Source organism: Pteropus alecto, unplaced genomic scaffold (assembly GCF_000325575.1).
Source record: "Pteropus alecto unplaced genomic scaffold, ASM32557v1 scaffold65, whole genome shotgun sequence".
Lineage (NCBI taxonomy): Eukaryota > Metazoa > Chordata > Mammalia > Chiroptera > Pteropodidae > Pteropus > Pteropus alecto.
The window spans coordinates 6,890,227-6,902,367 of record NW_006439191.1 but is presented as its reverse complement, the minus strand read 5'-3'; the positions used below and the strand labels follow the sequence as shown (position 1 = coordinate 6,902,367).

Here is a 12,141-nt window from a genome sequence, read left to right as displayed (position 1 = left end):
TAAAAATTTACACATTACACATAAAGTAGTTAATGCTTTGATTTAAACGTTTGCAAAAAAGATCTGCAGATGTGTTTCCAATTATACTGGCTTCTACACCCATGTATTACAATAATATAGGTATGGTTACATATATCAACACTAAAGAAACGGCTAGAGCATAACTATACAGCAATACTTTAAGGTCTGAAGTCGGACCGGTACGTATCAAAGCATTGCACTGTTTTGCTGGTTGACTAAACTGACAAAGAACCGTTAACAATGAAAAAAGAAAAAAAAATCTTACAGACTTATTCTGACTGAAAATTTCCTTTATTAACAGGCTTTTCAGTTTTGAAACTTACAGGAAGCTTCCTTAAGCAGTTGGTACATAGCATGTGTTTTTGGGGTCTTTATCTTACTGCAGACTCGCTTGGTCATACAATCACACACTTGGGTTTTCATCCTGTTTATATGACCTCTTTTTTTCTGGCTCGTTTGAGTTCAAGTTCCTTAAACCATCCATGAGTTTTGGCAAAGGATTTGGTCTCCACTTTATACACCTGTTTTATTTTCCAAGGGCAATGAAATGTTCATTATATAGTAACACACAATAAATAACTCATGGTTAACTCTAAGAGTAGAAGGGGAGGGTGCCTATTGCATAGCAATACAGAAAAATCAAGTGAGGCATGGGATAGGAACGTATGTACAGCAAGTCCACTTAACGGGATTTTCCTGTTTTTTTTTTTTTTTCTTTCACATAATTAACACTAACAAATTCTTCCAGTGTTTATTTTTTCTTAAAAAAAAAAAGGTTTTGCTTCTTGTCTCTCTCACGTACAGAGTAGGTGAAATGTGGAATAAAGCCTTCGACATTTTTTTTTTTGTTTCAGATGCCAGTTTTAACAAACAGAACACAAACTTCCAAAGTGTTTGAACTAGTACCGCTTTTTCAAAATTGGTTTTTAACACTGATGAAGCGAGGCTCTCTTACGTTTCTTGTTACACACGTGGCCTTGGTTGTTGTCATATCATCATCATCATCATCATCATCATCATCATCATCACCGTCATCATCACCGTCATCGCGTGATTATCGTCTTGCCACGTTTCCAAGAATCTTAGCTGCATTTGCAAGACTTTACGATCATGTTAGAAAGCTGTTCGATCTTGGGTGTTTTGCCGATGTAGTAGAGAATGGTTAGCGGCTCTAAATCCTGGGACACGCAGCAAGGGGAAGCAGATGCTTCTGGATTTATGGTATTGTATAAGCTGAGAACCTGGAAGGACACAGGGGAGAAAAAAACGACACAGGAGAAGAGCAAAAATAAAAGGCGATTATTGTTTAAAAACCTTTTCATATCGTTATCTTATCAATCATGGCCCTGTAGGCAATTTAAACTGTTTTTGGTTTATGATTTCTTTTGCTTAACCCCAATTATGGTCAAAATGGGACGTGTCTCTAGGAATCAACGAATTTATCATTTTCCTGCAGAATCCCTTCCTCGTACTTTGTAAACTATTGTTTCTTTAAAATTCAGATTGGCCAACATTGTTCAACGGATTTTCCAGTGTATCCAGCGAGTCTTTACTTTGATCCGCGCTTCGTTGCATGCGCTCCCCAGGCCCTCAGAAAAACAGTTCTCTTAGTATTTGGTCTCATCCCTATACTTCTTTGTCACCGAAGGTATCTCACGAGTGTATGTGTTCAGTTCCCACCCTGTAGACTTTGTTTCTACCTCATAGCCCTAGTCAGTTTTTCTCTGGACAAATAAGACTTATGTCCTAGGTGAAAAAATGAATACGTGGATAAGGAGAAGAAAATTTTTTTTTCTTTTTTTACTAAAACCCCCATCAGAACTTCACCGTTAGGTATAGAAAAAGACACCTGTCTGCAGCGTGAAGTCTTTCTACGCTAAGTGTCTTCTCAGGCCGATTTAATGTCGCCTAGATTTTCATGTACAAGAAAAAACGATGGCCATCTCTTTAATCGTATTACTGCCTCCCAGTTACAATCACGTGAAGAACGACATCAAAAACGGTCGTTACTCTTAACTGTTCACCTCCTTATAGTGTACTTAAAATAAATAAATAAAATAAGAGTAATTACTGATTAATACTAATAATAATCGGCACTCCAGTTAGCTTTCTGGGTCTAGATGGCAGCGGCCGAGTTGGAAGATGGCATAGCCAGAGCTGGGACAGAATGAGCAGAAAGTTCCGGAGTTAGTCCTGTGCCTTTAACCCCCTTTGTTCTATATCAAAGGGAAATGTGACTTTTAGCACTAAAAGTATGCAGGTCCCCAAGTGATGATAAAGAGACATTTCCAAGCATGCCATCAACGTGTTAGTGAAACAAGTTGACCTTTTCCTCGAGATTCACTGCAGCTTTTTCTGCCCAAAACAGAGATCTGTTCAGTGCAGCTACACAGCCGACTTTATTAAGCTAGCTCTGGCTTCCTGGGTAACTGTCCAAACCGCATAACTGTGACCATGACAGTTATTCTTCCTCTCTCCTTGAAAAACAAGCCTGGTCTCAGCCTTCACACACTCCCTCTGTGTATCAGGGAGGGGAATTATGTTTCTACTTGGCAACTGGGCCTTGCCCACATTACAGCTACTGTCGCCACAGCCCAGATGAGGCAGCCTGGCCAGAGAGTTCGGACAAAGGGACAGGCATGAGCGAACTTCCCTCACATGGCCGAGCACATGGTCGGCTCCGACTGCCAGAAGCTACAGGGGAGCTGAGCAAACGGCTGAAGGAAGGGGAGCCATATTTGTCAATTTAAAGTCTAGCAGATGTAGGCATTTATAAATAAATGGACTTCGTGGTCTCCTAGCACATGATTCTTCATAGGAATTCAAGAGAAATTGGATAATATGGATTGTCTGAAATAACTGATCACTCCGAAACTCTTGAATTCAGCTGACTGCATTATGTGATCTTGCTGGCAGCAGATCCGTTTTCCTAGCCCGCAGTGAAGGCAATTTTTCTAATGCCTCTTTAATAAGGAGATTTACAGAGGCGCGACCCCAGTGGGCAGCCACATTTCAGGAACGAAACGCAGTAAGACAGAGGAAACGGGGGCCGAGCTGTGAAACGCGTTGGTCTGCCTTCCAAGCCTTCATCTGTCACCGGCGGTCTGATCTTGGGCAAGCCACCTACATGATCCAGACTCCTTTTTCTTTAGAAAAGGGAAAGGTTTGGGCAAGATAATTTATGAAGTCCTTTTGCCTTCTGATTTAGCCTTCTATCCTCATCGAAGTAACTTGATAAAACATTCAGAGTCTCGTTTCCTTCGGGTTTTATTCGAGAACGAGAGACAAATGTTCAAATCGTGTTCACATGTCTCAATCACCTCTCTGTTCCTCGCATCGGCTCTCGAGTTTGCCTTTGTTGATTTTAAAGGTAAATTTTTAATAGCAACATTCCTTTTTCCTATAAGAAATTGAGGTTCAGAAAGGTGAAACGACTTTCTGATTGTCATACACTTGTGACTCACGATGCAAAAGCGTCTCCTCAATGTTCTCTCGAATATGACAGTCCCTGACGTGGGTGATAACGGATCCTTTTCTCGATGGGGACCTGGGTCCCTGCACATCTCTGCCGCACGTGACACTAAGTGATCCAGTGATTCCAAAAGTGTTTCTATAGCTACTTATTTATACTTCCAGCTTTTAAAAATAAAAAAATAAAAAAAAATAAACAAGGAAAAAAATAAACCAAACTGTCCTCAAGGTGCTTATAATCTACTTGGGAAGGGACAGCCACTGTTCCGACTGACCAGTGTTCCTTTCTGAGTTCACCTACAGCCTAACAGCCCTCGTGGATTTCTCCTCCACCATTTATGTGCGAAGACCAAAGGGTACCAGGCCAGTTAGAATTCAGAATTCAGTTAAAAATACAGCTGACCCTTGAACAACAGGCATTGGAACCGAGCGGGTCCCCTTATCTGTGATTTTTTCCAATACGTACACAGTCAGCCATCTGTAACCCCAAGTTTCCCATCCCCAGATTCAACCAACTACGGGTCAAAAGCAATGTTTTCCACAAGCGGTTGGAAGTCCGCAGATGCAGATGACCGACTGTAGGCTTTGTTCCACGCCATTTTATGTAAGGCGCTTGATTTGGGTATTCCTGGAAGGTTCTAGAACCAGTAGCCCGTGGACACCAACGGACGGCTGCAGTTATGTTTTGTGGGAGTCGTAAGCGAGGAGTTTGGACTGTAGGGGAGGTGTCGGTCCTTCACTTCCACATGGTTTAAGGGTCAGCTGTCCTGTGAGCAGGTTCATGCTAGCAACTCGTGAACGGAAGAGACCAGTTAGCCGGACGCTTACCCTGCTGTGCTGAGTGTCTGAACTCCATAAGTACGGGCACGCCCCAGCACAGAAGTTGGCGTTGTACCCTTTGGGCTCATGGATCCATTTCCACCCAAGATCCCTCTTGAAATCAATGTAAAGAGGACGCAGGCAGCAATTATCCTGAACATTTCTGTCAAAAGAAGAGCAACGGAGAGGTTAAAGCTGATGATGTCCCCCCCGCCTCATCCCAAACCGCAAAGATGACTCACTTATTCAACAAATAAGCAAATATCGCGGGCCAGGTTTTGTGGTTTTATTATAATCTAAGGGACTTTCACGATGGGGTATTACGGTGATTCGCTGGACTACTTCCCTTTCTGAGTTCTATACCCTGACCCTCTCTCTGTGACCTCAAAAATCAAGCCTTTCCCTTGAATGTCCAGATATCAGCAGAGCGGGGGCTGACGGAGACCAAGGTGTCTCCCACCGACAGGGGTGCCGTCTGGCCCCTACTGCCCTTCAAACACACAATGAAGCACAACGGCTGTTTTCAACGTGCCATCTAAGACAGTTTCTTTCCTTTGAAAATAAATCCTTTATTTCATTTCATGTTTCTTCATCTAGGGATGAACCAGAGATGAAAAAACATGGAGAGTTCACTTAGTGCCCACCAGTGGCTCTACAACCAAGCACGATCATTTTACTTGTGAAGTCTGACGCGGTGGGGACACCTCACTGCCCCACGGCTCTTAAAGCAAAGAGAGAACCTTCCTCTCAGCGGAGTAGGAACCACAGACGAGCAGTCACATGGGAACGGGAGGGAAATCGTGTTGCCTTCCCTTCTCTCGCGCTCTGCAGCTAGAGACGTGACAAATCACGTTCTTTGTCTTTCGCTCCAGTGGCAGGGCCGTGAGCATGGGCAGTGCAGTGAGGAAGGCCTCATGCAGGTAGTGGTGGTGGGGGGGTGTCCTGTCTAATCAGGGAGCCACCGCCATGCCCCTCAGGTAAACTTCCATCAGCTCATTCCCTCCTTCAGCCCCAAAGCGTTTCAGAGAGATTTTAGGGAAACACTCAGGGAGCTCGCTTTCTCCCTTCACACTGGATTCACTGCTAAAGAGATGATGACTCCAACACAAACGGCTACGCGAAGCCTCTAGAAAGAACAGCGAACAGTATGAGGTGCGGTGGCTCCGTGGTACTGTCCACTCGGCCTCAAGCACCGGGCGAAGTTCAAGGCGGTTTGCAGTCAGGGGAAGGGCAGAGGCAGAAGGAGCTACCAGACTTGTGCGAATTTTAATCTCCGTTACCTAAAACAATAGGCTGCGTCCAGAGCACGCTTCTTCCGCCGATTGGACTGTTGTGACTCCAGTCTGTAGGAGGGCAACAACATTAGCAGGAGGTGTGGGGTCTTCCCACTGTTTTTTTTCCTAGTGGACTTTATAGTTTTCTGATCACCACTGGTATATGTGGAGGTGCCATCAATACCTTGAAAAAATGCATTTGGGTGATAAACATTTAGCTTTACCTTCATCAAATATCATCAGCCATAATTTTTTTTTTCTTTTCTTTTCTTTCGTATACTGTCACAAATAGCATTCCCCACAAAGACAGAGAGGGCGTACGACAGGGCTACCGCAGGTGACAAGGGACACTGTAAACGGGGCTCCAAGGCAGGGCTTGTTGCTTAGGAAAGTCACTATAGAAGGAGTCTTTGACCTCCGGTCCAAGGGCCATGTAGGCAGGGAACTTCTGGCAATCCTCAGCTCAGGCTGTGCTCGACCCCTCCGTGACCGGCACAGCGACAGAAACTGCCTTGTCACCCGCTGGTTCGCTCTCTTCCTGGGACCACCAAACTCTTTCCTAACGAACATAAGCTGAGGCTTACACTAAATTGCAGTGAATTCGGTTCAAGTGGAACAGAAGTCACCCTTACCTAATGCTATTTTGGGAAGCTGGATGGAAAGAAAGGGCTTTTTCATTTATTTTATGGCATCCTCAACGCTTTCCCGATTCCGTCCGAGATTCAGAAACTCAGGCTCCCCGAAGCACGCCCAAGAGACTGCCAGTTTAAGCATTTAATCTCCGCGCTCTGGAGAATCGGGATGAGGTTAGAGACTGAAATAAATCTCTCGACCTCGGGGGGTATTTTTCCATGAGCAGGGGCCGCCGTTAGCCTGGTCCCGGGCGGTGTTCGTGAGGGAAGGGAAACCAGCTCCCTGAACTGGTGGTACTGGAGGGGCCAGTGCCGAACCTGGGTGCAGACCCCCCTCTCCCCTCTCGTCATTCAGCGACTCGGTATCTGACACGTGAGACAGAACCCCGGGCAACCCCTTGTGAGCCTTGACTTTCGGCTAATTCGCTAACAGGTGAGCAAGAACACGGGGCAAGCTAAAGCCTTGTTATACGTTTATAAACTATTATAAAAGTCTGATAAGGAAGGCACTCAAAATCTCGGGCACCAGGGCTATAAAAGGCGAAGTGTCCCCGTGTGTGTAAGGCGAGTTAAAGAGGCTGGCAGAGCGGGGAGAGGGGGGAACCCCTTCTCTGTGAAATGCAGTTGTGGGGTCCTGGCACTGGAATGGGGGTTATCAGTGGACTGACTCCCTTGAATGCACGCTCTCCTCTGCTATAACATCAGCATGGATGGGAAGTTAGTTTGCTTGAATGAAGAATCGAGGGCTTAACCGACAATTTAATAGTTTGGAGGGTTGTTGAGTCGGTCAGTTAGCATCGCCGAGTCAGCCGCGCGCATCCAGCAGCGCATACTACGCCCTGAGCCCTTCCTTCCTTCCAGTCCTTTCTGCCTTCGTATATCTCTCTCCAACCCCATCTTTGCCTAAACGAATGAAACCTCCCAGGCCTCACCAAACACTCCCATTTTCACATGCAAACTGACTTCCGTCTCCCAGAAAATGATCAAGAGGCCCTCCCCTCCCCCACCTCGGACAACCCACCGAGTTGCAGTTACCTGCGAATCTTGCTTCTAGTTCTTCGCTTTTATTGGGGATGATGTAATTGTTAGACGGCACGAAGGTGCAGCAGGGGCAATGTAAACTTATTTTAAATCCCAGGTTTCTGTCTGGAAAACAGGAAGTCAAGGAGGTCATGGGTCTGCGTGTCTACGCCCTGACTCCTGCAGCCAGGGTCTCGCTAACTTAGGGTCGCCGGGCACCTAGGGAGGAAAAGGGAGGGCGCCCGTCACCTTTGTGGTGGAGCCATTCGTGAACAGCATCCGTCACGTCGAAGGACAGCCATTCGCCCTCTGCCCTGGTCTTCACGACTTTGCTGTCGATGTAGCGCTGGGCCGGGGACGTCAAATCTTTGGATTTGAGGATCTGGAGGAGGAAAGGGCGAGAGGAAGGGCTCGGTTGGCACACTGACCGCACGGCTAAACCCAAACCTTGAACATGGAATCCCCACTCGCTAGCTCAGTGTCGCTCCCGCTCGAGTACATCCACGAATCGTCCTCTGCTCGGCGTGGCCGCGTGTGTAAAAACGCGACATCAGGCCATCTGCCGTGAAAAACAGAGCTACTAAATCAGTTGTGTGTTATGATAAGGTGACAGGAACCATAAAGCCAAGTGTCTAAAAGAAAGTGACAGTAATGATTTTACTTTGCTGACATAAGCTTTGCGAGATTTCAGCCATAAATTCTATGCTATTAAGTTAATGGTTTTGTTACCCTGCTTCCCCACTTATTTAATTTGGGGAGCTGGGATGTGGGGAGGGGTCCTTTTCGGAGGAGGGAGCCATGCTCACCCTCTACGGGCCCCGAATTATAAATCTCCTTCTAATAAAGAGAGAAAGGTTTTAACCCCGGTTCCTAAATCCACTGACATTATAAAAATGTGGCCTCAGCTTTGAGGTGAGTCTCCAGCTGGGGTTTTTACTCTCAGTGTGACTTGTTATGATTTATAAAGATTTTCCACATCCCACAGACCAAGAATGGATCTGGGCAGGAGAAGTCTGGCATGATGTGCAGCGACAGTCTGAAAGCAAATCACCCTGAACACGGAGATGTAGAAGGATACATTCACTTAGAAAAAATAAAGAGAGATTCCAGAGTGATCTTGGGTTTCTGTAGGAGGTGGACCTTTTGGGTGGTTTTTGAAACTTCTTTAAATGACGGTGTTTTTCTTAATCATTCAAAGCAAGATGCTGAGTCTCCTGGAGCTACATCAGCCCCTTACCCAAATCTATATCCTGCCTTTCTTCAGGATTTGGGGGCTCAAGCTCTGTCATTTTACACTGCCTTTCCTGACACCGAGTCTAAGTCTTCTGTGGTCATTTCACCCAAATGGCTTTGGTCTCTAACAAGTCCATGAGCTTCCGCAGGGATTGTGTCCTCAATCTGATATCCTTGGAAGGCACAGCATTCGATTCGATCGGTGTCTGTGGAATGATTATCTGAATATCTAGAGGATTTATTTACTCTCCTTTGAACCTTGGAAAACGAAAATGCATAGTCTTCCTGTTGCTTTGAAAATGTACTTCTCTTCCATGCATACATGATTGGTTTCAGGTCATTTGGCAACAAATGTGTCCTAGAATATCTGGCACTATAGAACTTTTTTCCTCCAGATTAAGTAAGCTTAGAAAAGGAAAACGATTTACACAATTGGGTTTTGAGGTGTCTTCATGAATTTTGGACAAACTCTACTCTACAGACCTGCCCCTAAGGTCCAACAAACCCCACTAAGAGGAGAGAATCTAGTCGTGGTTCTCCCCATAGGCAAGAGATTCTCTTTGTGAATTAAAAGAAGCAAGTAAACACGGTATGAGGGCACATGTTATTTCATTTGATTTAATCCCCGAGATATTCCTGTGAGGTAGATTAAGAAAACAAAACTCTGGGAGGTTAAGCGTCTCCCCGAAAGGCCTCACAGGGAGGCCTCACTCTCCCACGTCAGTGCTGGAGTTTGAAGACCAGAGGGTTGGGGGAGTCAGGCCTGAAACATCATTCTTCATTACCCGCTTCCGGGTGACAGAGACCATTCAATGCTGGAGGCAAAGATTTTCGAGAAGAATATAATACAGGATGGTACGAGATGAAAATGTAAAATGTGGAAGGCATGGATGCAGTGAATGCTGACATGAACCTATAGCGTTAAAGATACGGCTTTTAACAGCAGCCAATCCTTTAGAAATCAAACCTCACCTTGAGAACACTCCCAGCTGAACAAGTAAGATACCACTTATCCAATTCAGAATAAATGGTATAATTAACCCAACCTAGGATAATGATAAGACAATGGTGGGGAAGACATTTTCAGGCATTTCCATCTGCCTCGTTGTCTAAAACCCACTAACATACTCAGAATTCATTTTCCTGTCTTTAAATTTCTTCCCCTAATTGACCTCCTATAATGATGCATTATTTCCTAATGCTCTGATAATTGCTTTGCTCCTAATTAGAACGGTGTATATCTTATTCATCTTCATATCCTTAACACTTAGACACACTGTCTAGAACGAAACATTGCTTTCTCTGCTGAATGAATCACATATGCCATATATATACATATATATATATATCATATATCTAATGTCTATCCATGATATCTATCCATGAGACATCTATGTATATATACAGTTTCACTGAAGACAGAATTTTTTAAAAAAGATCATGACAGTATTGACCATAATGGCAGAAAATACTCTTTCCAATCTATGGAAATTCTTCACCTCATAGAGAAGAATAAATCTTGATGATCTTGCTTTAGAAACAGACCAAAGGGGAGCAAAAATATTCTGAAACTTTTTAATCTCATTAGATCAGTGCTTCCTCTACCACTGAATGAATGCTAGTAAGTTCTGACAACCGACAGCTTTATATTATCATGTGGGCAAAAGGTCTTCTATAGCTTTTTACGAGTTCAAGAACAGGCCAATTTAAACCACCCGAGAAAGACGGCTAGCTAGCTACGTAATTCTGAAACAGAGAAGTAACTCTGGTCTTGCTGGTGTGCTGTCTCGAACTTTCTGGCCAAGGAGTGTTCTTAAACCCACTTGCTGCAATGTGACTCCTTTTTTTCTTATCCAGTCCTCGGTGGAAACAGGAAACAGCTGCTCTCCATCATTCATAGAATATCCCTCATATTCTTGGAGACTATTATTAAGTCCCCCTCAGCACGCTCGCTCTCTTTCTCTAAACTAAATAAACCCAGTTCCTTTAGCCCATATTTAGAGGAGCCGTTTCTCAAACCTTTAATCGCGTGAGTCGCTAACCAGGATGAATGATGCTTCATAAAAGTCCTCCTCCCACGGCTTCGTGATTTTGCTTCAGGAAAGCTTCTAATCACACGGCCAACGCTCACATCTTAACTAGAAAGGTATCTTCTTCCCAAGAATAGACACAATTTTCCTATTCTCTGTTTATGTCCCATGTATCGCCCATGCTAAATTAAACTGTAAAGGAAGAACATCAACCCGCTGCTATATTACTGATTAGTACTTTCTTAACTTCAAGCATTTATACAAAACGACCAAACAGTCTAATCACACGGCCAACGCTCACATCTTAACTAGAAAGGTATCTTCTTCCCGAGAATAGACACAATTTTCCTATTCTCTGTTTATGTCCCATGTATCGCCCATGCTAAATTAAACTGTAAAGGAAGAACATCAACCCGCTGCTGTATTACTGATTAGTACTTTCTTAACTTCAAGCATTTATACAAAACAACCACGCAGCTTCCTGTTCTATTTCGGCCTTTGCCGTGTGCTCTCCTCTAATCTCTCAACAACAAGTGCATGGAGTGTTCACAGTCGTGAACATGCAGCTGTCGCTTTTAAATTCCTTTATGCATCTTATCATGACAAAGATAATTTAGTCGAACAGTGGAAGCTCTCTTAACTGGCCTCCTTTTAACTGGCTAGATTAACTGGTGTTGTCCATTTGTTCTGTAACATATACCAGCTGATGGCCACGGCATGCTGGGGCTCATGGCAGGCGACTGGCTAGTGTGTTCCAAGTGCACTGGCCTCACTAAGTGGCATCGAACGCTTAGCGAGTATCAACTGTATATGTTTCTGAACCTGTTTCGGATCGTCGGGCTTGATATTGTAATTAGGCAAGTTAATTAAATGGTCTAGAAACCGATGAACTATGGGACCAAAGTAAAGAGAGCTGTTGCTACGGTGAAAACCAAGTTAAATGTCTTGAAAGGTCTTCATAAAGATGAGTCACTTTAAAAAAAAATTTTTTTTTTTTTTTTTTGAAAAGTTTAGTGGTTCCTCAAAAAGGTGAATATAGAATTGCCATATGATCCAGGAATTCCGCGCTTAGGTATAAACCCAAAAGAAAGCATGGACTTTGGGTATATACAGCAGTGTTATTTACAATAGCTGAAAGGTGAACACAATCCACGTGTCCATCAGTAAATACAGGATAAACAAAATGTAGTATATACATACAATAGAGTATTATTTAGCCATAGAAAGGAATGAAATTCTGACACATATTACGACACAGATGAATCTCGAAAATATTATGCTAAGTGAAATTAGCCAGACATAAAAAGACAAATATGTTATGATTTCACTTATCGGAGGTTTCTAGAATAGGCACTTCATAGAGATAAAAAGTAGAATAGAGGTTATCAGGGGCCGGGGGTGGGGACATGAGGAGTAATTGCTAAATGGGTACGGAATTTCTGTTTGGTTTAATTCGAAAGTTCTAGAAATGGATAGTGGTGATGGTTGGACAACATTGTAAATGGACTTAATAACACTGCATTATATACTTAAAAATGATTAAAAGGTAAATTTTATGTTCTGTATATTTTGCCACAATATTTTTTTTAATAATTTCAGATGCAGCAGAGACAGCTATGAAAGAAGTAACAAAAGGAATAT

At 43.7% G+C, this 12,141-nt stretch overlaps 1 protein-coding gene across 3 annotated transcripts in view; it reads right to left on the bottom strand.

The window, feature by feature from the left end:
• Positions 1–290: 290 nt before the first annotated feature.
• The window catches only part of TGFB2 (transforming growth factor beta 2), a 70,055-nt gene continuing 58,204 nt past the window's right edge, over positions 291–12,141 (bottom strand). For 2 of the 3 annotated variants that reach the window (XM_015592767.2, XM_006916228.3), the window contains 5 exons: positions 7,487–7,619; positions 7,253–7,363; positions 5,592–5,769; positions 4,321–4,474; positions 291–1,262 (listed from right to left, as the gene is read on the bottom strand). In XM_015592767.2, coding sequence (XP_015448253.1) covers positions 1,104–1,262; positions 4,321–4,474; positions 5,592–5,769; positions 7,253–7,363; positions 7,487–7,619 — 735 coding nt within the window. In that variant the 3' untranslated portion in view covers positions 291–1,103. The remainder of the gene's footprint in view (positions 1,263–4,320; positions 4,475–5,591; positions 5,770–7,252; positions 7,364–7,486; positions 7,620–12,141) is intronic. The other variant, XM_015592768.2, reaches the window with a different exon arrangement.